Source organism: Psammomys obesus, unplaced genomic scaffold (assembly GCF_907164565.1).
Source record: "Psammomys obesus unplaced genomic scaffold, mPsaObe1.curated_primary_1811, whole genome shotgun sequence".
Lineage (NCBI taxonomy): Eukaryota > Metazoa > Chordata > Mammalia > Rodentia > Muridae > Psammomys > Psammomys obesus.
The window spans coordinates 3,421,489-3,449,386 of record NW_026592481.1 but is presented as its reverse complement, the minus strand read 5'-3'; the positions used below and the strand labels follow the sequence as shown (position 1 = coordinate 3,449,386).

General features: G+C 36.2%; 2 protein-coding genes across 2 annotated transcripts in view; one reads left to right on the top strand and one right to left on the bottom strand.

The window, feature by feature from the left end:
- Positions 1-27,898, bottom strand: part of Arhgap6 (Rho GTPase activating protein 6) — a 296,896-nt gene that overhangs the window by 135,249 nt on the left and 133,749 nt on the right. The window lies entirely within an intron of this gene.
- Positions 9,242-19,563, top strand: Amelx (amelogenin X-linked). Its single transcript, XM_055613363.1, has 7 exons — positions 9,242-9,266; positions 10,457-10,522; positions 12,425-12,472; positions 13,878-13,922; positions 14,194-14,634; positions 18,280-18,324; positions 19,534-19,563. Exons 2-7 carry the CDS (start codon positions 10,469-10,471, stop codon positions 19,561-19,563), a joined length of 663 nt encoding a protein of 220 aa, XP_055469338.1. The 5' UTR covers positions 9,242-9,266; positions 10,457-10,468.

The window sequence follows — 27,898 nt, the reverse complement described above, 5'->3', positions numbered from 1 at the left end:
TACTCAGTTTACCTAGGGAGACAGGTTCGCGCCTTGGAGCAATGTCTGGGGTCTGATCCTGTGGATAACAGGCTTCTGTAGGTCTGAGATTGGAGATCTGTTACCCAGTACCCAAGCAGTAATCAGTGGCAGGTGAGCGCAGCACTCATGTGCTGCAGGAGCCTAGTGCCTGGAGCATCAGGGAACCCAGAAACTTTTCGAGAGCTGGGTGTCCTGAGGTCGGATCTGATGTTTTCTCCACTGTGGGGTTTCCTCCCAACAGGGTGACCCAGTCTGTGGTCTTTTGGGGTCCAGAATTCAGTCTGGAATAATGAACAGTTCAGTCTAGGTTGGTGATCAGAACATACAGGCATGTGGCTCTGGGCTGGTGACTAAGCACCTGCTGGGAGCCTGGAACTCTTCAGAGGTTTAGCTGGTTGACCTTAGAATAGACCTGATTGCTTTCCACACTGTGGGGTTTCATCTCACTTGTATTTAATCTCTGGTGTTTTAGGGTCCAGAGTTCAGTCTGTTGGTTGCTGTTCAGCCACTGCTGCCCTGCTTTTCAGACAGTATCCTCCCGGTGCTGCCATCTTGTATTCCCCAAAAAGAATGATTTTAAAGTTCACTTGAGCTAAACTCCTTGAAAACTATTAAAGTGTTCTTACAGCTGTAACATGGGAAAGTTCAAATTCAAATTTAAACATGTTTCATATTATTGATACCATAGTACCAGCCTTTTAAATGAAGATAAACGGCACTAATATAGATCACTACTTAATTTTATTTTAAAATGACAATTTATTTCTATAATTTTTTAATTTAAAATTGTATTAGATTTTCATTGATTGTTTAATTTTGTATGTGCATGGATGAAGTGTGTGTCAGTGCATGAGTTAGGTCAGAGCACAACTTTTTAGTTCTGCTTTCCAACATGTGGTTTCTTGGGGATGGAACTTGGGTTATCAGATTTGGCCAAGGGCCTTTACCTGATCAGCCACCTCACCAGTCCTAATTTGTCATTTTATTTGCCATTTAAACTTGTTTTCTGTTTTTAACCTTTTAAAAATTAAATTATTATTTGACGATTTCAAACATGTATGTATTCCAATCTGATCACATTCATACCCCACCCTCGCTTATACCCTCATCTTTCCTACAAATTCCTAAACTCTCCGTCCAACAATTTCCCTATTTTTTTCTGCAACCTGAAAATTACATGATTTTATCTTCCAGGTAGTTTTTGAATTATTATCTTCTAGGCAGTCTTCATTCAAATTATTTTATTTTATTTTATTATTAAATACCATTTATTCATTTTGTATCTCAGCTGTAGCCCCCTCCCTTGTCCACTCCCAGTCCCACCCTTCCTCCCTCTTCCCCTCCCCCTTGTCCCTCCACCAGTCCACTGATAAGGGTGGTCCTCCTCCCCTTCCATCTGACCCTAACCTATCAGGTTTCAACAGGACTGGCTGTATTGTCTTCCTCTGTGGCCTGGTAAGGCTGCTACCCTCCTCAGAGGGGAGACAGTCAATGAGTCAGCCACACACTTGGACACTGAGCTGCCATGTACTACATCTGTGCAGGGGTTCTAGGTTATCTCCATGCATGGTCCTTGGTTGGACTATTAGAAACAGAAAAGAAAACTGTGCCCAGATTTTTGGTTCTGTAGATCTACTTGTGGAGCTCCTATCCCCTCCAGGTCTTTCATCTCCCCCTTCTTTCATAAGATTCCCCGCATTCTTTCCAAAGTTTGGCTAAGTGTCTCAGCATCTGCTTTAATACCTTGCTAGGTAGAGTATTTCAGAGGCCCTCTGTGCTAAGCTGTTCCCTGTTTTCTCCTTCTTTGGCTGTCCATCTCATTTGACTTTCTGAATGAGGATTGATCATCTTACTCAGTTTGGAAATCAATCTGGCATTTTCTCAGAAAATTAGGAATAGTGATTCCTCAAAATACAGCTATACCCAGAAAATTAGGAATAGTGATTCCTCAAAATACAGCTATACCACTCCTAGGCATAAATCCCAAATATACTCAAGTATACAACAAGGACATTTGCTCAACTGTGTTCGTAGCAGCTTTACTCATAATAGCCAGAATCTGGAAACAACCTAGATGTCCTCCAACGAAGGAATGAATACAGAAATTGTGGTTCATTTACACAATGGAATACTACTCTGCAATTAAAAGCAAGGAAATCATGAAATTTGTAGGCAAATTGTGAGAACCAGAAAAGATCATCCTGAGTGTGGTATCTGAGAAGCATAATGACACACATGGTACATAATCACTCATAAGTGGATATTAGAAACATAATATAGGATTAAGATACTAAAATCTGTACTCCTAAAGAAGCTAAGCATGTTGAAAATTTTAACTGCTTTCCCCCATCCATTCTTCCTATTTTAGATAATAGATTATTTTTTGTCAATTTCATATATAGAAAATAAGTATTGATCCATTATTTTATTTTAAAATAATCAGAATTTTGGAAATGAAGGCAGGAATATGGAGTTTTAGGGACCCTGAGATACCAGTCTCTTCATACCACCAATATAAAGGCAGCTTAGTTCATAGGCACTTTAGGGTCACAATTCTTTACTCAGGACAATTAGTCTCTTTTGGACATGTGTCATGTCTGGATACAGTTTCAGTTTGTATTTTGGTGGTAGGGAGTCAGATGAGGTGGGTGTTATTACTGGAATGTAGGTAGAAGAGGCCAGAGATGCTACCAATCATGCCACAGCAAAAAATTGGCTAACCATCAAGTTCAAGTGTGCCAGAGATTGTCAGAGATATGTTTTGGACTATGTGTTATATGTCTCCATATGAAATATTAAAAGCAGGAAAATCTATAGAGACTGAAAATAGGTAGTTGCCTGGGGATCAGAAGCGGAAGCAAAGAAGGAATGACTGTAAATGACTATTTCTAGTTAATGAAAATATTTGAAAATTAGTTTATGTCTATGGTTAGAAACTCAAGATATTAACACTATTAAAACACATTCAATTGCACATTCTGAGATAAATTTCATGGTTTGTAAATTATATAACAATAAGATAATTTAAATCCATTTACATGTGTTGCATCTGTTTTTGATCTTTACTAAATAAGAACTAATTTTATAGAGTAGTATCTAATTGGCTCTGGACAACAATCTCTGGCCAAGCTATATTTCATATGAAAGATATTAACTAGGTTCTTTATTTTTTAAGCACAGATGTCACTTTCTCCAAGACCCTGAGATATGCAAAGTATGCAGGATATATCATTTTTATCCAAGAACAATGGAAGTGAACCTTCTATATTAAAATATGAATAGGAAGTTCCAACCTTTTGACTATTTTCTCACTTTGTTTCATTGAATTTTCTCTCCTTCATTCACCTAAAATTACTAAATTTGTCATTGTAGAAGAAGGCATGATGGCACAGGTTTTTTTAATCTTAGTACTAGAGGGAAGAGTCTGAGACTAACTCAAACTAGGTATCATGTTCCAATCTCACCAGTAGCACTACATAGTAAAACCTTGTCAAGAAAACAAAATTTGTCAATTTTATTTTTTAAAAAACATATTTAATATTGAATATTATAAGCAGGACCTTATTTATTAATGTCCATTTTCCAGGCATTATGGCAAATGTGTGAAGGAATCAGGTACATGGGCCAAGGTTAAGCAGAATGGATCAATGGCCCAGGAGTAATTCTGTCCTAGTCTATTGTGTGCCAAAGAGCAAGTTTGTCCCTCTCCTTGACAGTGTTGAAACTACTGGTCAATGTATGTTTGTTTTAGACACAAGAAGAAAATGTATTTTCATGTATTCTGTCCAATAAACAGAAATAAAAGCTCTTGTTTATACATTATTATTTTACCTCTGTTAACTCAGGTATAACATTTGCACTCCTGAGAATTACCAGCTAATTATAACCCAAACAGCACACTGCCATCTGCATATAATTTCCTTCATTAAAAGTTGTTCCACCTGATACTTAGCAAATTCCTGCTGACTTTTGAAATTATAATGTATAGGTATTCCATCTGTGAATACTTATATTATTAAGGTATTATCTACATGTAATCAAAAAGACTTTTCTGATTTTAAAGTACTGTGATTTTTATCTGAATTTTTTTTTTTATTCAACCTTCCCCCACTCCAAAGGACAATTAAATAAACTCAGGGTCTATGAAAGATTTGGCATATTATGTACTCATCAATCCTGTTGAACATTAATGGAAAAAAAATACTGTGCCCCAAATACTGTACATTTCCCCTGGGATTACTGAATGTTATTACTTTAAAGGATGAAATGAAATCCTGGCACCTCAGAGGTGTTCAGAAATGAGTTTCTTACATAACTACTATTAATATTTTGGTAAATATTTGCACAAATTGAGATAAGAAAGGATAGGGAGGTGAGGTAGGAAGAGCTGTGGAAACAGGACATCTTTCCTAGTTAGTTGAGCACCTCAATATTACTGACTATTTGCCTATTAGGAATTCACATTAACCCATCAATTTCTATATTTTCACAATATCGTTAGTAATTTTGACATTTTCACCAATAAACCATCTAGCACCTACTTTGTTTAAGTTAACAAAAGTCCTCAAAAGAAGTGCAACGCACACTACATTCCAAGGGTTGCAATGGTGCAAAAGTAACCAAGGTTTACCAGAATTAGTAATGACATGCCTAAATTCTGACAAGGATACAAGTCCAATTATATCTCAGCAATTGCTGAAAATTCATCCTAACAAATTATTTTTTCCTTTTTCTTTATTTTTGGAAAAGTAATGTTTTGAAGACTTCTTAGATGAGTAAATTGTATTTGCATTTTCTACCCCTTATTCTTCTCCCAACTCTTGTTTTCCCCCACCCATGTGTTCTCTAAATAATTGGTTAGTCCTATGTTTGTATGAGTTTAGGGCTGACTCCTTAGAATTGGAGTCATGCCTCTAAAAAGGAAAACTACAAAACAAAACAAAACAAAAAAACCCCAAACACTGGCTCTCCTTCCATTAGTACCAATTGTCATTGTCTGTAGTGTTTCATCTGGTGATGGGGTCTTGTGAAATTATTCCCTATCCATGTGGATATTGCATTTTCTTATGACTGAATGTCAACAATGGAACATTAATAAGCTAATTTCGGTTCCAATTACATAAAAATAATCTTGAAATGATTCTAGAATATTAGGCAATCGATTCTGAGTCTGCTTTAAGAGAAAGTTTGAGAAATGAGGTACTATACAGCTTGTATGACGGATCTGCAGTATTCATAATACTTACTTCTTCAATGAACACTCTCATAATCAAAAGCTGCTGAGACTCAGGAAGTAGGAAGAAATCACTATCCAGTGATATTAAACTGAATCTTCTTGAGCATTTCTCACAGGTGACTGCCACACCTCCCATGAGTAGGCCATGTTTGCTGAGAGTGTTCCTTTGATTGCAGTTGACACATATCTCTAACTTGTGCCTATGGCTTATCAGCAAACCATAAATCAGAATCAGCCAATTAAAAGAAGTAAATTTTTTATCATAAGCAAAATGTGATGGGTTGCATTCAAAGAAAAGAATAACAATTACCAAAAATGGCAAAAGAATTAATGTAATTTGGGAGATTATTTATTCACTTATCACTTCCAAGGACAGTGTTTAGATGCAGTAATAAATTCACATAATATTTGTTCTCTATAATAAAAAGAATGTATTCAACACACATATATGTTAATATGTGTGTTATATGTATTCAACACACATATATGCATATACAGATGTTTACGATGGTTGTTTAAGCAAATAAAGGTACATTTGAGAGTTCATATCATTACACTTGTCTCAGAGATATTTCAACATGAGAAAATATTTTATGTTTAAAAATCAGTTTGAAAATAGCAGTTTACAAAGAACAAGGAAATACTCAACTTAAAAAGCAAGAGAAATAAGAATATTCTGTAAATATTATAGACACTATATTACAAAATAAATTATTTAGTAAAGCCATTTTACACAAAAAGAAAATAATTACTTAGAAGAAAAACATTAATTGAAATTTTATTTTTTCCTAAAACACTCACTCATTTGTACATGTTTTTAATAGCATACATCATTATGTATGTTGTTTGAGTACAGTATGATATTCAGCACTACATAATCAGTGTGCACTGATCAAATCAAAGTACTTGGCACTTTCTTCTCCTGATAATGTATTAATAGTTTTAGCCTTTGTGTCCTCTCTCCAAGTCCACAAAAACATGTAATAGGTACTGTGAACTATAATTTTCATGCTGTGCCGTGAAACACCAGAATTTTATTCCCTTTATCTAATTGTGTTTTACTACCTGTTAGCCAACCTTCTCATGCCTGCCCAGCTTCTCGGAATCAATATTCTATATTCAAATGAACATGTATAGCTTCTTCTGTAGTTGGCTTATTTTACTTTACATTATTTCAATTATTGTCTTCTAGTTCTATTCTCTTTTTTGATGCAAATGACAAGATCTCACTCTTCATTATGGTAGAAATAAAAAACATTACATACAAATACATTATATTCATTTATTGATTTGTTAATGAGTATCTATGCTGAGTCTATATCTTGGGTATTACAAACAGTACCACAATAAACCTGGGAGTATCAATTTCTCTTTGAAGTAATATATTCATTTTATTTGGATATATACACAGGTGTGGACATCTGGATCATAGTGAAGATCTATTTTTAGTGTTCTGATGTCTGAGCATTGAGAATTTATATCTTTATTAAAGTGTGTCACTTTCTCTTCTTTACACCCTTGACAACCTTTGTTATTTCTTATCTTTTCTTTTCAATGTCCTTATGAAAGAATACATTTTGTTTCTTATATACGTTTTTCATCAATCAACATATTTATAAGTAAGTACGAACCTTAGACATACTTAGTTTTTAGAGCCATAGTCTATGTTCGCTTTCTTATATACTTTTGGCCACTCCTACTCAGCCATCACTTCCAATTTAAATGATCTATTTCTCATCATGCTGTTTAGTTTTCCTTACTAATTTATTTTCAAAGATAATCTTAAATTGTATATCACCTTAGATCTTATTTATTATTAACATCTTTTAAACACTTGCCATTTTCCAGGTAATAGGAGTGAAATGGGAAATTAACAACTTTCAGTTTCCCTGCGTATGTTTCTCATGTAGTTTTTTTTATACTTACCCTCTTAGGTAGGATTCCATCTTACATATGAGGAAACTGTGACTCAAACAAGCTAAGTAATTTCACAGTGTTCCCTCAATCTGTGGTGTTGCAGAAGTCAGAACGAAAATTGCCTAAGTTCAATATTGTCATGAATACCATACAATACATACCTTAATGACTATTTTCTTCTTGTATTGATTTATTAAATTGAAGAATCTATAGAAATTCTGTGTTTGTAGCTACAGAAAAAATGTGTTTATGAGTAAAAATTTATAGTCTACATATTTGAAAGATCGAACTATAACACCAATTATATTGAACATTTCCTGTATTCAGCATTTTTGCAAACCTCATTAGTTACTGTCACTAGTTACACATTTTTAAAATGATCAAATTGTAGGATAAATGAAAACCAACCCATGTTTTCCTAAGTAAAGAGGTAAAATACATGTAAAGTTAATAGCTATATCACAAGTCTCATTAAGTGAACTGGCTTGATTAATGTTGTTTAAGCAAAGGAGAGACTGCTGAAAACATGGTGGTAATGCTACTAAAGAGACTGTTAATAAGCACTGAAAAGGAGACGGGGATTTCAGCTTGCAATATAAGAAATTGGGATTGGTATGGGTTAGAAAAAACTAGTTCAGTGGTTCTCAACCTTCTTAATGCTATGACACTTTTATACAGTTCCTCTGGGCACAGGGATCTTTTATGATACTGTTTCTCCAAACAAGCACCATTTATGGATATAACCTAGAACCCCTGCTCGGATGTAGCCCAAGGTAGCTCAATATCCAAGTGGGTACCCTAGTAAGGGGAACAGGGACTATTTCTGACATGAACTCAATGGCTGGCTCTTTGACTCCCCGATCCCCCTGCCGCCAAAGGAGAAGCAGCCTTGCCTGGCCACAGAGGAGGACATTGCAGCTAGTCCTGAAGATACCTGATAAGCCAGGGTCAGATGGAAGGGGAGGAGGACCTCCCCTCTCAGTAGACTTGGAAAGGGGCAAGGAGGAGATGAGGGAGGGTGGGATTGGGAAGAAATAATGGAGGGGCTATGGCTGGGATACAAAGTAAATAACCTATGATTAATATAAGAAATAAAAATTATAAAAAAATACAGTTCCTCATGCTGTAGTGACCCTCAATCATAAAATTATTTTGTTGCTACTTCATAACTGTAATTTGCTACTGATATAAATTGTAATGTAAATATCTGTGCTTTTATAATGGTCTTAGGAGACTCCTGTGGAAAGATCAGTTGACCCCCAAGTTTGGGAAGCACTGGACTAGAGCAAACCAACTGGCTATATAGTAGAACCAGGGCAATATCTCCTGTAACACATGTTTGTATGTATTCAAGTAGATTTTCAAGTACATTATATGGAATGTGATATTTGTTTACTTTGTCCTTCAAGGCATCAGAATAAATGTTGCTGTTGTAATAGTCTCGATGTCACAGCTGCTTGCATGGCAGGTAGTTTTCTAGAAGAGGCCTTTGTTGTGGATATCACAGTGGTGACAGAGGACACAGGACAGATAAAATACTTCTGATAAAAGCAGAGAAAGAACACTGGTGATTGTGGAATTTGGGGAGAGCTTCAGATTTTTGCCAGAATGGGATTTGAATCTATGCATCCTGGTATGAAAAGTCTGGAGAAGAACAATAAGTGGCTGTTTTGAGTACACTGGAGAAGCTTGACCATTCACTTTTCAAAAAAAAAAAAAAAAAGATAATGCTAACTGCTAGAACTGAGAAGCAGACAATGGCAACGCACTTTCTTAAAAATGAATCCGAATATATCAGCATATGTAGTCACCTCATTTGCTGACTTGAAGACAGCCTCCTAAACCTATTATTGCCTGTAATGACCAACCATATGCAGTAATCACAACGTGCCGCCTTAACAGTGCTCGCAGCATCTAAAAAAATCATGATACAGGGATTTTTTCCTTAGACTCAACACATTTTTCGTTCGGAACCCTGATTGGCTGTTCCAGAAACCCTGCATAGTATAAATTGGGGCACAGAGTTGGAAGAAACCAACGGATCAAGCATCCCTGAGCTTCAGACAGAAAGTAACTCAGAGCTCATTCAAAGGTATGTAGATTTCATTCTGAATTCACCGTCTTTATTGTTATCTTTTTTCTGGATTTCATGTTTTGAGAGTGTGCACAGTTTTAGTGCTCTCTGCCATTCACACCGTATGTACTTCTTCAGTTTTATGGTAATTAAATTATAGTCTCAGATCACTGACATGAATTTTAACTTTATAGTATAGTAATGTACTTGTGTCCACTTCTATAAATTTTAGGTCAAGCATTCCAAAGCCTTTTGAGAGCCAGATTTCATACCAGAATGTTTATTTGCTTCTTAATTAAGATTATATTTTAACAGGCTGAGGCATCCTTCTTTACAAAATCTTGTTTAATGGTGTCAAGTATAGATTTTTTTTCTTATTAACTTGTTGGAATGTAGAAAGCCTCAATGTACTTTTCATAGCTAGCACCATTACATGTTACATTCATGTTCTCTATATATTTCAAGGTATTATCATAAAACAGTGTGCATTTTGTAGGGCGGCCAGTTATTGCTTCATGTCTCAGGGACTTTATATGTAGAAGAATTACAGTGTAGCTGATAAACAGAAAGAAGATGCTACTGGCTTAAGAGGGAACCATTCAACAAGTAGAGAATTGTAACATTGTTCCCTCCCTTTGTTTAGCCGTATCTTTTGCTTCACACACACTTTTCCATTAATCTATACTGGAAAATTACTCAATATTTTTTCTTAAATAATTAGTTCATACTTTTAACAGTAGCAATGCTTAAATGAGCTGTGCCCAAAAGAACAGCACTTCTGTCTCTTTTTGTTACAAAAGTATAAATTTATGTTCACTTTGATTATCTCCTCAAATTTTATACCCAACCTTATTCTTTTAATCATTACTTATAGATCCCATTTAGCTCCTATGAGCCTACAGACTATATAGGTACAGAAAAATGGTTTGCAAAATCATCATGGCAGATCATTGTGTTCCTGTAACTTGTTAACCAGCAGTTTCATCGAAAAGCCTCTTTTTTAGCACTATTAGGTCTCCAGGAGCAATGATATGAATTGAAAACTGGAAATCCCAAATTGAAACTGGAATGAAGTCAATTTACCAGGAAGGGCCTCACCTTTCTTATTAGCAAGACACTAATGGGGAATATATACATGTTTGGAAAATAATTATATTCATGCTTACAAAAGATATTTTTTAAATGGCTGATGTTGATTTACATTTCAGAACCATCAAGAAATGGGTACCTGGATTTTGTTTGCCTGCCTCCTGGGAGCAGCTTTTGCTATGCCCGTGAGTAAAACATCCCTATTTTTATTGTATCAGATTTCAAAAGCTTGAAAATATAAATCTGCACCCATGGCTGGCAATTTTCATGGTGTAATATAGTACAAAATCTGATATCCCCAAGTGCCTATGTATTGAAAAAACCCTTAAGGAGCTTGTTAAAAAGAAAATCATGAATATCTCCACCATAAATTGTAATTTAGTACAGCTGATGTGGGGCTTTATTTTAACAAACATTTTACCCCCAGAAGACTTTCCTGTAACAATTAGCTTGTACACTACACTGCCCATCTTTCCAAGGAGTTATATATTTGAAGGAAACCTTGAAAGGCTTCCAGGGAAAGTGCTCTTTCAGCCCTAGGCAAATACAACAATCAAAAAGAAAAGAAAAGAAAATCTCAAAAGCTCAATTCCTCACAAGTTTCAAAATGTCTCCTTGCCCTCCAGATACCACTGTTGTTAGTCTTAAGGAGGTGATATTTCTACATTAGAAATTCCCTTTTTGTACCACTTCACTGTTCTCTGAAGCCCTCTCCTGTTGGTGGATCTGCTTACTCCTTAGGTAGGATTTGGCATTAGCAAGCTTCTGGAAGCCTGCCTATGCCAAATACATTTGACAGCATGTAAACACAGTATGATATCTGTACCAAAAATCACCAATTCTGGGCCACGGTCTAGACACAGATACACAGTGGCAGAAAGCTTAGGTCACATGCCAGCAAAGCTCTTTGGTGTTATAAAGATCAGTTGATATTGCTAGAAGCCAGTAAGCTTGTATACCAGTCCCTCTTCTATCACACACAGGACCAAGATTTTTGTGCTCTGTGTTCCTGAAATTCTGCATTTTGATGATTCCTAGTCCTCTGGAGTGCTCTGACATTTACAAAATCAATTTTTTTCAGTACTCCACTCTCAGTGAATTTATAACCAGACAGTATTGGGAAGACAACTGCCTAACTCATGTTAATTTACATTCAGATGAGAGTGAATAAAATCCAATTGCAAAGCATGAGCATTTTGAAAACTGACCCTTAAGCAGCTTTGTGACTGAAGAGGTTTTCTGCTTCATGCACGCAACTTTCTGTCTCCTGCCCCTCCTCCTGAGGTTGGGGCATCAGTAAGTCCATAATGTAGGCATTAGTCAGGCCCCTACTTTGGGAAGCACAGAGAATACTGGTTTAGAAAATTGTCCAGGTTGCTTTTGATATGGAACTTCTAAATTTCTACAATAAATCATTAATACAGTAATAAAAGGGTTGGCCTTGAACTTCAACAAATCATTTTATTTTTGTCCAGAGAATGGATTTAGAATGTATATATTTTATTGCTCTCATATTGTTCTTACATTGAACAATAGAGTTGGTGTGTTATTTTTTTACATTACATGTTAATCAATAAGAATCTCTTTGATACTTGAACATTTAAGCAGCTAATCTATAAAGGGACCATCTGTGATACAATTCCTGGCTTGTTGGTATTTTTAAATAGTGTAACAAAAGCATAACTCTTTTCCTAACACAGAAGGAGTTTGATCAACATGTAAATGGGTGGGTGGAAAGGGGTGGAATCCTTAAATGGTAGATGGTTTTAATTCAAAGATCTATGAAGAGCAAATGTATGCTGCTTTCTGCATCTAGGTCTCCCACTAGAAGACAATGGCCCACGGGAAAGTTGCTTAGCTATTCAGAGCCTCTTTAAAATGAGAAGGCTCCTCCTCCACAACATACATGCTCAGACTAAAAGTAGACCTTAAATGCATTCTGTACTATGTATGTATATTTAAAATAGCTTTAGACACCCTTAATGTGAACAACTACATATTGACTTAATCTTTTTTCTTTCTCTCCCACTTTCTCCCTCTCCCTCTCCTTCTCTCTTTCAACTTGTTTCCTCTCATTTCTAAAATAGCTACCACCTCATCCTGGAAGCCCTGGTTATATCAACTTAAGCTATGAGGTAATTTTTTTATATACTAATTTCGACCATAATTTGAGTTAAACATTCTCTTAGATCTATAAAGAGTGGTGTATTGATACTTCATTCAAGATGTTTCTCAAATGGTCACACTTTTTCAATTCCCACCAGCAGCTTTAAGCTCTGACTGATGGCCTCAAGCATGCATTTCCCAGCACCCTCCTACCTGGTCACTCTGACTCAACCTCTATTTTTAAGCCTAGTTATAAATGTATCCACCACGAACTACCACTCAGGAGGGCTCCATGATAGGGCAGAGACTGAACTCGGCTTCAGCAGTCTTGTTCTATGCCAGCCTATAAAATTCAAGGAGTAAGTAAGATGTTAAAATCTTTTCTAGCAGGAAAAATTGCTGATTTGACGACATGCACACACACGGTGTGTATTTCTCTTTGGCTATGATAAGTGATTAATAACAAATGGTTTTCAAGAGTCTCTGCAGAGTGAAGGAAAGCAGAAGAATTCTAGAAACGTGGCTTGGGGTTGTCTTCAAACGACTGCAATCTATATGACCTTGGGAAAATCCATTTTTTCCCTTTGGAACTTTAGTTTCCTCATCTAGAGAAAGAAAAATGATAACTACATTCCAAAAAATAATATACAAAGAGTTAAAAAGAGCATGAAAAGTTCGATGTCACTCATAACTCGAGTGAGGTTAATAGTTTTTTTTGTTGTGTTGATTAAATAATGTACTGTATGAAAACGCTATCTGAGACTAATTAATAAGACTATACTGTCCAGAAAATAATAAAACTCTTTACTTATCGCCTGGGTTCAGATAAAAGTCTGAGTCTGTTAACTCATATAAACTGAAGAAAAATGTTAGTAGGAAATCTGAGGCAAAATTTACTGTTTTATCTTAAAAGGTTTATATATTAGTATTTGACCAAGAAATTTAATACTTAAGGATGAAAGACAATGTTTCTACCTCCTTTTCTCATTGTGATATCAATTAAGAAATAATTAATTGGATATTATATCACATTATTGTGTCATAAGTTTTAAATTGTTTGTTTTGCTCTTTCAATGAAGAGCATGAGCTTTGGAGTTAAATTGAATTATTGCTTTTGTAAAGTTCAGCTGAGTGAATGAACCTACCTGAGTTTTCATAACATTACTTATGAAAGTGAGGGTGATACCTGCCTCAGATCATGTAAGAAAACATGAAAAGTGTATGGGATGGATTTAACACAGTACCTGACACATAGGAAACATCCAACAAATGTTTACCTTCTTCTTTCTTTTGTAGAAGTCACATTCTCAGGCTATCAATACTGACAGGACTGCATTAGTGAGTCTATATTTCATACTGCATTAGTGAGTTTAGTATTTAGTTCATATGTAATTAAACTGAATCAAATACATTCTAATGTCTCTTTCTCTTAAGGTGCTTACCCCTTTGAAGTGGTACCAGAGCATGATAAGGCAGCCGGTATGTAGACATTTTGTTCTTTATTTCCTTAAGAGAATAAGCATGCATTTTAATTCCCCCCTTTAACTGAAATATCTTGTCTACTCCACCTACAAACACTAATGGGAATTTTAGTTTGTAAAAGGTCATATCTGTGTACACTGTTAGAAATTCTTGCAAAGGGAAAAATGACTAAAATATTCATATGGTCATAATAACAAACACTACTGCTACTTCTCCAGTTAGAAATCAACTGAGCCAATGGTAAACCTGACTCTTTGTTTCTCACCAGTATCCTTCCTATGGTTACGAACCCATGGGTGGATGGCTGCACCACCAAATCATCCCTGTGCTGTCTCAACAGCATCCTTCCCCGAGTCACACCCTTCAGCCTCATCACCACCTCCCAGTGGTGCCAGCTCAACAGCCCGTGGCCCCCCAGCAACCAATGATGCCAGTTCCTGGCCACCACTCCATGACTCCAACCCAACACCACCAGCCAAACATCCCTCCATCTGCCCAGCAGCCCTTCCAGCAGCCCTTCCAGCCCCAGGCCATTCCACCCCAGTCTCATCAGCCCATGCAGCCCCAGTCACCTCTGCACCCCATGCAGCCCCTGGCACCACAGCCACCTCTGCCTCCACTGTTCTCCATGCAGCCCCTGTCCCCCATTCTTCCTGAGCTGCCTCTGGAAGCTTGGCCAGCGACAGACAAGACCAAGCGGGAAGAAGTGGTGAGTATACCTTGAAGCCAGCAAAAGACAAATCCTAGAAAAGTGATTTAAGATAATTAGCCCCAGAGTTCTAACAAATCAGAGCCCAGAGTTGCAGACACCATAGGTCTTTGCTTTTCTTAGTCTAAGCATACATTGTAACATTTTTAGTTTTACAAATGTATTTGTTGACACAACTTAGTAATCAACACCATGGGTTCTGTGGTATATTTAAATTCTAATATTTGAATATTCTCACCAGAATATGTATTATTGAAATGTACCCATTTTTAAAGTAACAGAACAGTGAATATCATTTTTTTAAATATTTCAAAGCTTTGAGTGGTTGTAATAGACTAAAACTGCAGGAAGAATATAAAAGGAGTAATTTTTTAAGAGCAAGAAGGACAGATATTTGAACAAGATGAAAGAGGTAGATAAGAACTATATTTCAAGACATAAAGGAAGATTGCCTGTCTAAAGTGGTCATTCAACTTGAAAGTGGCTAAATTAACAAGAGTGTTAGGTTCTGCTTTAGTACTGGGGCTCCATAAATTGTTTAACAAGAGCATCTCAGAATTTTGCATTAAATATTCCAGTAGTATAGAAAACTCTTACAACAAATGAGAATAGTGAATAAAATGATCCTTATGCTGCACACACATAAAATACATATATGAAATGATTTCATTATACTGTGCATGTGCACCGAAATGTGATCCCAATTTATAGATGCTATTAATGATTTGTTACTAAGAATCAAAGGAAAGTGAGGCAGGCATGACTAGCTTGGGAGTCAGGACACCTAGGTTCTAGCCCTAGTTTTTCCATTAAAAAGGAGGTAGTAAAATACCAAGTTACTTCCATTTTGGGGGATGTTTTTCCTCTTTAAGATGGGGAAAAAACAGATAACTTTTAACTCTGTATAGTAATGCCAAAGTTTCCTTACATACTGTCATGCATGTCTTCACAATTGTAAGCCTGTTTGTAAAAATGAGGCAGAAATTTTGAAAACTGATTGAAATTGAATAACCTGGTAGCTATCACTGATTATCCTAAACTAAGGTACATGCTCTCTGTTTGCATGCAACATGGGTTTATTTGTGTATTTAGTAATGATTAACACCGTAGATTTGACCATGTGTTTTTATCTTGCCAAAATTATTTGTGGAAAGATGACTTTGGGCAGGTAGTTTGAACTTCTTAAGCTCAGTACCCTCCTGCTTAAACTCAGAGTAAAATTAATGATGATTGCCTAGAGTTTCCTTATGGAAAATGAATTAAAGTAATGAGATTATAGCAGGCAAGACTTGATGCAAGATGGCAGCTACTATTATATCATTAAATATGTCTTAATGCCTTGATCACAAGATACTTCTATTTAATGACAAGAAAGTTCAGAAATTACAGAATCAAAGTCAATGTTTGTACGTTGTTTTGAAAAAACTGAAGCCATAACTTATTATTGTAAATGGTATTCACTAGGAATGTTTGTAAATTATGTTAATTGTTCCTTTTGCTATATTTTTTCAGGATTAAAAAATTCAGAAAATGAGAGAACCGAAGTGGATACTTTGGTTGTTTTTAGGAATAACTCAAGAACACAATGATTTGTGCCTACAATCACTTAGTAAATTCTGTAACTAAAAATAAGTATCATTAGCAGATAATAAAATGTTTTAAAAATCATTCATGTCTTTGTGTTGAATTAAATTTAAAATTTCCTATCACTTGAGAGAAGAACTTATAAGTGAATATTTATGAGTCTTATAGGGACTGGTCATTTGCTCCTACAAATTGACCATTTAGCAGGCAAATCATGACTATATGTCTTCTCAGAGAACCTTTATATTATCTCAAATCTTTTCTTAAAATAGAAATTTGTACATCATTAACAATAGCTAAGAGAGTTTTAAAAAAAAAGGTAAGCATGGATAGTCACTGAATGTGAACCAAATGAAGGCAAGTTTAGAAAAAAAAATCTTTACATTGAAAAAGATAAACTTTAAGAAATATTTATATTCTAAACCAAGTTAAGACTTGGAACTCTAGCGCTATTCTTCACACCACATCAGTAATCAAAATCTGGTCTTTTGATCTCATTCAACAGAAATTTTCAGTGAATTTGTGTAATATCTATCTATAGATATAGATATATAGTAATCCAATGAACTTGAAATTATTAAAGTAATTATTTTTCCTAAGAAAAAAATAATGGAGCTTCAAACAGAAAATTGCAGTGATCTTATACACAAGTAATTTCTTTCACTTCATAATCTTTAAGCTGATGAAGTCTACCGCATGGTCTTTGAAACGTTAACAGATGCATAAAATGGACTCAAAACAAGTTTTCTTTCCCACTCATATTTATATTTGAATCATTTTTTCTCTTACACCCACACAAAATTGTAAACAGTCTTTGCAGGGTTTATATTACACAGCATTCTCAGTATCTTTATTCCAGTACCTTCATGATTAAGGTCCCTTAATCATTTTCTGGAATGAATAAACATAGTTTTACTGGGAAAGTATCAATATGCAAACAAATAACTTGATTTTAAAGAACTAAAATGCAATAAGAAAGGTAAGAAAGCATTGAATCAACGCGCACAGGCCACTTTTAATCAACTGCGTAAATATTTCTCAAGCACTCAGTAGACTAGGTACTGCTGTATGTGATAGTAAAAACAGTAATTCCTTATCTTTATGGTTATAGAATCTATATAAGGGATGAAATAAGCTATCCATCAACAGTAAAGGATGCTCAAATGGCACTAATCCTACGGCAGAAGTACAGTCAAAAGTCTATGGCACACAGCAGTTACTATTAGTAGCTGTTCATCAGCTTGCTCACAACTCATTCCTCAATGGCAGGGCAGCAACTGATCCCAGCATGTAACCTTTTACCTAGTATGGAGAGATTTTTGTCCTCTCTACTATCCAGCAAGTGAAGGTCCATTCACCTACATCAACTATGTTATCAGTTACAGTCCTGCTTATCTGTTATTAGTTAAGGGTTAGGTTATGGTGGATCATGAATATAGAATGAGGACAAAAGGCAAGTTTCCTGGGAGAGAAAGAAATCTTAGGGATTAGGTTTCTCTTTTATTAAAGGATGTATAGACACACTCTAGAGAAAAGTGCTGGTCTTTTCATCATTTGTTTGAAGTTGTGATTCATGGAGCTATGTCTGCTGTCTTGTGATCAAAAGTTGGAAGTAGAAAAATAAGATCTGAGGATCTTGGTGGAATCATTGTGTCCTGAAATTACCTATCCCTGGGACCGTTTACAGCTACATGCTTTGCTATTTCAATGAGAAGCATGGGCTGTGGAGCTTAAGCAGAATAACCATTTTGTAGCCCTCTTGCATAAATTGACTCTAAATCTTCATGGCTATCTCTAAAAGACGAGGGCATTCATACTTGCCCCAGATCATGGACAACAACTTGCAAAATGTGCTGGATTGTTAGTAACACCATACTTGACATAGGAGCATTTGGATATGTATTTAGCTTCTTTCTTTTGTAGAAGTCACATTCTCAGGCTATCAATACTGACAGGACTGCATTAGTGAGTATATATTTCATACTGCATTAGTGAGTTTAGTATTTTGTTTATATGAAACTAAATTAAATCAACTGCACTCTAATGTCTCTTTCTCTTAAGGTGTTTTCCCCTATGAAGTGGTACCAGGGCAATTCAAGGCATCCGGTATGTAGAAATTTTGTTTTTTCAATGCTTTAAGTTAACAAGCATGCATTTTAAATCCTCTTACTAATTCAAATATGTCTACTCCAATGTCTACATTTAAGGCTAACACTGCTTAAATTCTATTGGAGGTGAATTGGCTCCAAAGAGCATGGAGTTGACAAGGCATATTATAATATTTATGGGGTACAGCTTTAAAATTTGAGGATTTAAAATAACTTTTTCAATAAATGACTAAACCAATGCTTACACGAACCTCACAAATGTTACTGTTGGGGCTCTATGAATTTTATTCTTGTATTCTTTTAATATTGGGTCAGTAACATATTGAAGAGTTCAACTTCAATAAATAATGATTTTAATTAATAAAAATAGACATAGTTCACGTATTAGAAAAGAAAATGGAAGATATAACCTAATAAAATAATTTCAACATGTATTTCTACAAATATCCACCTTATTAGCAAATATTGAAGATGGATATTTTTTAAAAATCTGGAAGTAACTATCATTTATCAAACATAGTAATGGTTGCCATACTGCCTAAATAAAAATGTACATACATAGGATTACAGTGCAATAGAATGTTTTAAACTAGAGATATATATTAAGTGGTAATTAGATTTTTATAACCGTGACTTCCAACACATTCATCATGGGTTGGCATTGACATTTAAATGATTTTTAAAAGGAATACAATTTAAACCTCAGTCTCTTGGCCGTAGTTGATATACTCAAAGTGCTTAGGACCCATACTAGGCAAATGATTACCCTATTGGGCAACACAGATCTAAGAAACTGCTAATAGAACTGTGGGTTTTATTAGTGTTCTTCTATACTTTACTCTCTGAGGCAGAAAAAGCATATTTATTAATACTACAATTTGAAACTGAAGATGACACAAAACAGATTGACCGGTTAAAACTTGCAATTCACTATGAAAATTTACTTGCTAGGCATACCAGTCATCATACTCTTAAAAGAGATTTTCCTAAGAACTAGAGGATTCTTTTTCTTTCTTTTGTCAAACCATGTACTCTTCAATGGTCTCTCTTCTAGTTCCTTTTCAAAACAGGCAAATCTGGAATTGAAAGAAATTCATTTCTTTGTTTGTAATAGAATAGTTTTGGCATCAAACTTTAAAAGTTATGTGAAATAACAAATAATTGTGTTGATTTTAAAAGTAATCTGATGTTCTACTTATCTTAACAGCTTAACATGGAAAGCACAACAGAAAAATAATTTCAACCACTCTCCTATGTTTCCAACAATAATGGCATGTTGTAGTATTCGTTATTGCTTTAATAAAATTCTCATCTGCTTACTGTGGTTGTGAAGTTCTTGTTATTTGAAGTTTTTCCTTTGGAGAGATTTGTTTTCTAACTCCATCTCCTTAAAAATGTCTAGAGACTTATCAGTAGTGGTCATTACCTGAAGTTTACTTAGTAACAAATGCATGCTCTGAAGAGTCCACAAGAGAGTCCTATAAAACACCTGGTACTTCAAAAAGATCAGTAATAGTTGGGGATTGTGGAAGAGAGTGGTGAGGGATAAAGAACATGAAAACAACAGTCATTTTGGCCCCCAAACAGTTACCACAGTAAATAATATCTGCCTTCTTTATTTATAAAACCAAAATCAATAAATCACTCTTACAAATATCCTTGTCCTTTAATGTAAAAGAAAAAGTAAATTCGGAGATAGGGAGAAAGGGGAGAAACACTGTGGGATTAAGTACTTATCTTCTTCTTATGAGTTAAAGATATCTCAAACATTAATTTACCTCAATAGCATGAAACACATAAATCCTGAATTTGGGTGTGGAACTTGTATGCTCTGGGGCCATTTGCAGTGTCCACACAACTTCAAAGATGGTTTCCAGTGTTGTGACTATGGTTGTGGGTATTCAGACTTCACAAGCAGAGCTGTTTAAAATTATGACCATAGCTGCGGAAAGTTGGACAAACTCTCAGGTTCTTTGTGTCTCAACTTTCTCATCTATAAAATGTACTGACATCTTTCTTTGAGTCTTGCTTTTATTGAAAATAGATTTTTTTCTCTCATACAATACATCTCAACCACAGTTTCCCTTCACTCCACTTCTCCCAGCTCACCCTCATATCCCCACTACCCCAGATCTATTCCCCCTCCCATTTCCCTTCAGATAAAAGCAAGTTTTCAAGATACAACAACCAAATATGGCAAAACAATATATAATCAGACAAGGTAAAAGCTCTCATATTAAGGCTAGACAAAGCAACCCAATATAGGAAACTAACCCTTAGAGAGGCAAAGGAGTCAGAAACACACCTGCTCTCACTTTTAGAAGTCTCACAATGGCTCCTAAATTCAATCTCTGCTAGATGCAATCATTTGCAGGGGTGTGTGTGCCCATGTGTGCATATGTGTGTGTGTGTGTGTGTGTGTGTGTATGGTGCATGTGTTTGTACATGTTCAAATGCGTGCATATATGTGTGTGTGTGTGTGTGTATTCATGCATCTGTAGGCAAAAAGGCGATGTCTTCATCTACTGCTCTTCACATTAATATTTTTAGATACAAGGTCTCTCACTAAACTGGAAGCTTACCAATTCATTCACACACATGTTTATTTACTTTACATCCTAAGGGTGACTTCACCCTCCCCTCCTAACAGTCCCCTCTTTCCCTAGTCCACTCTCCCTCCCTCCCCCCAGAAAAGGGGATCCCTTATTAACCTTCCCCTGAACATCAGGACTGAGTATATCTTCATCCTTTGAAGCCAGGCAAGGCAGCGATGCCAGGGGAGAAGTAATCCAAAGCAGGCAATAGAGTCCATGTTAGAAACAGGCACCAACCCTCCACTCTCCAGACACCTCATATGAACACCAAGCCACTTGTTGGCTACATGTGTGCAGAGGACCTAGGTCCAGATCTTACATGCTCCCTATTTGCTGTCTCAGTCTCTGAAAGCTCCCATGGGAATGGGTTAGTTTTCTCTGTTGGTCTTTTTCTGAGGTTTCTGTCCCCTTCAGATTCCTCCATCTTTTCCTCAACACTTCCATAGGAGCCCTGGAGTTACCAATTCTTATCACAGAGGGCCTCTGAAAGACTCTACCCAGCTGAGGGCAGGGAATCCTATGAAAGATAGAAAGACCTGGAAGGGACAAGAGCTCCACAAGGAGAGCAACAGAACCAAAAAAATCTGGGCCCAGGATTCTTTTGTGATGTTAATAGTCCAACCAAGGACCATGCATGGAGATAACCTAGAGCTCCTGCACAGATGTAGCCCATGGCAGCTCAGTGTCCAAGTGGGTCCCCTAATAATGGAAGCAGGGACTATCTCTGACATGAACTGATTGGCCTGCTCTTTGATCACCTCCACCTGAGGGGGGAGCAGCCTTACCAGTCCACAGAGGAAGACAATGCAGCCAGTCCTGATGAGACCTGATAGACAAGGGTCAGAGGGAAAGGGGGGAGAAGAAGAGGGAGGGTGGGATTAGTAGAAGATGGAGGAGGGATATACAGCTGGGATACAAAGTGAATAAACTGTAATTATTAAAAATAAAAGTAAATAAAAACAAAACAAAAAAGAATAACTGGCCAGCAATCTCCAGGGACCCACCTGTCTCCATCTACTTAGGGCTAGATCCAGATACACAATAATCATGCCTTTTTTAATGTGGGTATTGTGTACTTAAACTCAGGTTCAAATGGCAAGCACTTTACCAACCGAGCCATCTTCCCATACCAGGCATACATATTTTTTTTTAATACTCACAGTCAGAAGTGACTATTCATAACAAAGGGATTGCTACACAGTTGGAAGTAGTATTGATCTTACTTTTTTTTTTTGTATTATACAAAAGTGTTCTATGCCAAAGGCCCCAATGTGGAGAATGTTTAGTATTTATCTATCTGTAATTCATGACATATTGCCACTTAAAATATTTTTCATACTCACTGTGATCTTTTATGATCTTCAACACATCCCACCTGATATTATAGATGCTGTTCATGGCTACACCCAATACCAACCTCACCCTCCACTCCCCACTCTAGGGTATGAGAGGTATGAAATCACCAAGTGTGCATAGTGGCCAGTTTCTAGGTATTTAAGAAGCTTATCATCATGAGAAGACCATAATATTTGCTTGAAATGGATGTATTCACAACACATCTTGGGACACCTCTCAACTGTGAACTGACGCTAACATGGATGAGTGAAAGAGTGCTGCTAGTAAAGATCATAAGAGCTGATGTACAATGATAGCTGCTCTCCTGATACATGGTACATGGAGGCAAGTAGAAATGGTGTTAACTTCACTTTCAGGAGTGTCTTGATCTATGAACATGCCCCATGTCTTTCTGGGTTTTAGTAGATAAACTAAAAACAAATACAAATCCAGTTCCCATTGGAAATAAAAAGGAACCGTTTTTCTCTTATTGGTCAGTTCTTACAACACTACACTGTGAAATAATTGTGCTTTTTTGAAAACATATCCTTGCGCCTTCCAGCCTTCCTCCTGAAGACGTGTGCAACACATGCTAAAAGGCTTTTTAGGGATTCTATGAAATGCAGCAGAATGACCATAATGAAAAGACCAGTGATATGTCCCTAGCATGACATTGGATCAGAAGTAATTGGCTTGTGTATTCTTTCTACCTGAAATTTAAGTTCTCAGGTAAATATATATGAACAGGTTCAAAGATCTGATGAAAACACACACACACACACATACAAACACTCACACATATGCACACACATGCATACACAAGCACAGGCATAGACTTTGTTTTCTGCTTTGCAGCTTACACAAATAAATGTTAGCTACTGCGGCAGCAGTCCAAACTGGATCCTTCCTCAGAGTTTTGACTAGAGAAGGAAAGGAGGAAATGTTTGCAAATTTGCACAGCTGCATGCAATAACAAACTCAGACTCCACAGTCTTACAAAATCCCATTTTCTGCCTGTGATGAGGAACTTGGCCTCAACCTGGTTTCCACAAATGATTTTTCCACATCCCAAAATAGGTACAACAGAAAAGGTAAAAATCTATTTCATTTTTTAAAAAGACAGCAGTCACTATTCAAAAACATAAAATATTGCTGCTAAAAGGTGCAATTTCTATCCACAGAATTTACAAAGATCGTTAGAGAGAAAAATTTTCTACCTTTGTGGCTCATTCAGGTAGTCAACAAATGTTTACAATGAGTAATAATATGGAAACTAAGTTCATGAGTTGAGTTGATTGATGGTTATTATAATAAGTAATAAGAAACAAAATATGGACAAATAGAACCATTCCGCAGTTTTCAAAGATTAGAATTCTAAGAGTATCGAATTTTCTTCAGAAACAACTTGTCATTTAATAACCCATTTTGTACATATGTAAAGTATACATATAATATCATGGCCTGTCCCCATGATAGAAAAAGAAAGCTATATGAACATGAATTGAAATTTTCAGATTGTTTGAGAACATACGTAGCCAATGTTTAGGAAAGCTTGTGATTTTATTATGATGGTATTAAACAATATAATATTCACTGTTATTTCAGGAAAGAGTCAAAGAAATTTGTACATATAGATATGCGATAACAGAAGAAAACATTTTGGTAATATTCTAAATAAGAAAATATTTTTTTTTTAGATTTTATATGAAATCAGAAAATAGGACATATGAAAATGAATAATAAATGGTATGTTCCAAAGGCCACCTTCATCTTATACCCTAAGTTTTCTGAACCAACCACCGGTTTTGCTTAGGCATAGAATGGCCATAAGTAAGACAACAGGCCAAATTTTGTGGCTCTGCATCAGAATGCTCATGATGCCACAAAATCAATAACATCTGTGGCAACATGCTTTCTTGTCATCTGTTGTCATCACTATACAGTACTCAAAGACTGAAACTCAAAATGTCTCAGCAACAATGATACTTCGTGTCCCTTCTGTCATGAACTATTTATTCAGGTGACACTGCCAAAGTCTGATTCGCCAGGCCTCTCCATACTCACTAGAAGACCTCTGGGGCATTCACAGCATTATGAAACTGTATGCATTTGAAAGTCAAATGTGGTCAAGTTTCAAATGCTGAAGAAATAACTCAGAAGAGAGATTGATAATCTTAAGGTTTGCTTCTAGTCTTTGATAAAAAATATGAATGGTTTAGGTAATGGCATCCCATTTCAGTTTTCCTGTTTTTTCATCATGCTTATTTTAGAGCAGCAGTTCTCAACCTGTGGATGTTGACCCCTTTGGGGGTGGTCAAATGACTCTTTAACAGAACTCAAATACCAGATATCCTTCATATCAGCTGTTTACATTGTATTCATAATAGCAGCAAAATTACAGTTATGAAGTAGCAACGAAAATATTTCATGGCTTTGGGTCACCACATGAGGAAATGTATTAAAGGGTCCCAGCATTAGGAAGGTTGAGCTCCACTGCTTAGAGTAGCAAGGAAAGAGACATCTTAACATCCAAACCTTCTAAAGGAATTTGAAGGTGGTGTAAATGCTGGATGGAGTGAGCTGAGTGAAGACAACACTTCTAGTGTAATCACATCTCTCCTTTCCCACTGTGTCCCCTTCTTTTTAGGAGGTCTTCATGAAGCCTTCCATAACTTGCTGGCTCTCATCTCCCTCTGCTTTTCACAAAAGGTACAACACACAGATACTGAAGCACACAGGACATATTTTCATACCTCTTTGGGGCCTTTACATCCCAGAAGCAGAGCAACTCTAGACAGAACTGACACCCCACCCCCATATTCCCCACACAAATCTCCTTTCCAGTGTGGGAACATAGAAGAAAACAGAAGACAAGAATACTACTCAGTATTAAAGGGGCCAGCCAGCTAAGTTTCTCAGTTGAAAGTCATGGAAAAAGACCCTGGAAGAGAGAAAGCCTTCGGTCACTGTGATCCTGTGAGTCAGAAACCCTGGGAATCAATCTGCTCTGAAAGGCCTTCCTAGGTATAGCAAGCCAAGATATCCAGAACACTTAGAAAAGTACATTTAAAAGTTAAAATCTTGAGGTAAATGATTCTATATACATATACCCTTTTAGAGGAAACATTAGAAATGCAATATGAATGTTGGATGAAACACTTGCACACATACCTGATAAGGGATTCCCATCCAAAATTATAAAAATCACTCTTTCAGCTCAAATGAGCAAGAATAAAAGAGCTTAAGGAAAATGAACAACAGAATTAAACTGGCATTGTCCTGAAGAAAATGAATAAGTAACCATTAAGTTCAGGGAAAGATATTCAACATCAGTAGTTATCAGGGATGTGCAAATTAAAAACATGGGAGATAAGCACCACACACCAAAATAACGTACAAAAGCATTGGTGTGGATGTGACACCTGTAGACTGTACTGTTAGTGTGAATGTAAAATGCTTTAGAAAACATTTTGGTGGTTTCTCAAAATGTTGGGCAGAGTTCTATGACTCAATAGTTCAGCTCTAGGGTATAAACTTAACAGAACTGTGAATTTAGGTTTGTACCAAATGAGTATCTGTGTGAACATTAGAACAGCATCATTTATAATATTCCTATAGGGAAACAATCCCAAATGTTCATCAGCTGATAAACTGTTAGACAAAATGTGACAGATAATATATGTGTGTGTGTGTGTGTGTGTGTGTGTGTGTTTATAATGGATTATCATTAGTCCACTAAAGGAAATGAGTGCTGACACAGGCTACAGTGTGAACGAGCGTCGACAACATGATGCTGACTGAAAGGTGTCAGGCTCAAAAGACCAGATTGTATGATTCCAATTCCAAGAAAATTTGAAAAAAGGTACATTTATAGTGACAGGTCAGTCATTGCCAAGGATTCAGGGAAAGGGCAGAAAACAGGAATAATGAAGGAATGCAGCTTTCTCTTAGGAGTCATGAAATTGTTCTATAACAGAGTGTGGTAGTTTCTCCGTGAATACACCAATGAGTTATTCAGTTTAAATGGGAAACTTGTTTGATACGTTGAGTTTTATTTTGATAAACATGCTTCCCTTAAAAATGAAATGTTGATTCTTATTCCCTCACAACAATCTTTACCTAACTATGTGAAGATCTTCAGAGGTTTCCATTGCTCCTGAAAATTTAAGGACCACAATATAAGCAAACTTCTATTGGAAGACGAACTACAACCACTGTTCCTTAGAAGTAGGACTTGGGGGCCTTCTGTCACTGGGAAGAAGTATCCTGTCCCAGCACCATAGTCCATCCCTGCTCCTCCCTGATGCCTCCAACCCTGAACACCAGCTCCCATCTCTGCATGCTCACAACTTCATCTATGAGAGCCCTTTGGAACATACAATTGTTCTTCAATTCCATTTGATCTCCGGATTAAATGCCATTTAGATCCAGCAGAACAGCTCAGTGAATCCCTCCTAGTTGAAATTTAGTAATTTGTGTTTTCCTTTACCTTTTATTTTCATATTAGCAAGAAAAGAATCTACTTTCTAAAAATTGTTTAAATTGATTCTCTCTCTCTCTCTCTCTCTCTCTCTCTCTCTCTCTCTCTCTCTGTGTGTGTGTGTGTGTGTGTGTATTTAGGTCAGAGTGTACCTTGTAGAAATCAGTTCTTTCATTCCACTACATGGGTCCTTTTGGCTCAAACTCAGATCATCATGCTTAGCAGCAAGCATCTTTATCTGCTGAGCCATCTCACAAACCCCAAAAATATACTCAGTCAAGCATTTTTAAAATAAAGTTAGAGCATTGCCTCCAGGGGCCAGTGTCTATTTTCATGTTATAAATAGAAAAGAAACTAGCAAGAGGTGACAATGAAGAGAGTAGCCATCGAGTTCAGAAAATCCCTGGCATTCTTATTTAAGTATATCATTCCCTCAAAGAACTGCATTTGAGTTTATGACACATTTATTAAAATTACATTAATTTGCATTATATTTATTAGTATTACTTGTTTACTCTCTATTCTTCATCTCTCCAAATGATGCTTGAAAACACAGGATGACTGCTTATAAATATGAGTTTATTATTCTACTTTGTCCATTCTACTTTGCACTGTTTAAAATAGTGCATGCATTCTGCTAATAGGGCCAACAGTGAAAGAGAATGGTTTTCTACTCACCTCAGTTAACTACAAGGCATGGCTTCTGGAATTTATCACATGTATGCAATAGCACTAATATGCAATTCTTCTATTTAGTCGGTATTTGTCTTAAATGTTTCCATGAGAAAGGCCCTTGATATTATCTGATTTTTAGAAGATGATTCCTTTATTTTATAAAACATATCAGTGGATGTGAGAAATAGGCTTTTCCTAAAGGAAGGTTATAAAACAGTATTTCCAAGAGAGTCCCTCTGTGTCCATGATTTTACTGAAGCAACCATATCAGCTTATTCTCAAGCAAGCTAGAGTTCTATAAAATAGATGCTGAATAGTAAAACTTTGAGGCACATACTATCTTACTTTTTAAGGGAAAAATCAAAGAGTTTAAAATTTTTATTCATTGGTGTACATGCAGTGACTCTGAAAATTTGGCCAGGACTCAGGTTTGCAAATTTCTATGGAAAATGAGCTATGTTTGGCAAGCTTCACAAATTTTGAGGCTG

Excerpts from the sequence above, each read along its gene's own strand:
- Amelx (XM_055613363.1), top strand. The coding sequence starts at position 10,469 with ATGGGTACCTGGATTTTGTTTGCCTGCCTCCTGGGAGCAGCTTTTGCT. Across the intron at positions 10,523-12,424 it reads GAGCAGCTTTTGCTATGCCC|CTACCACCTCATCCTGGAAG; the intron begins GTGAGTAAAACA and ends TTTCTAAAATAG. Across the intron at positions 18,325-19,533 it reads AGGGCAATTCAAGGCATCCG|CTTAACATGGAAAGCACAAC; the intron begins GTATGTAGAAAT and ends TTATCTTAACAG.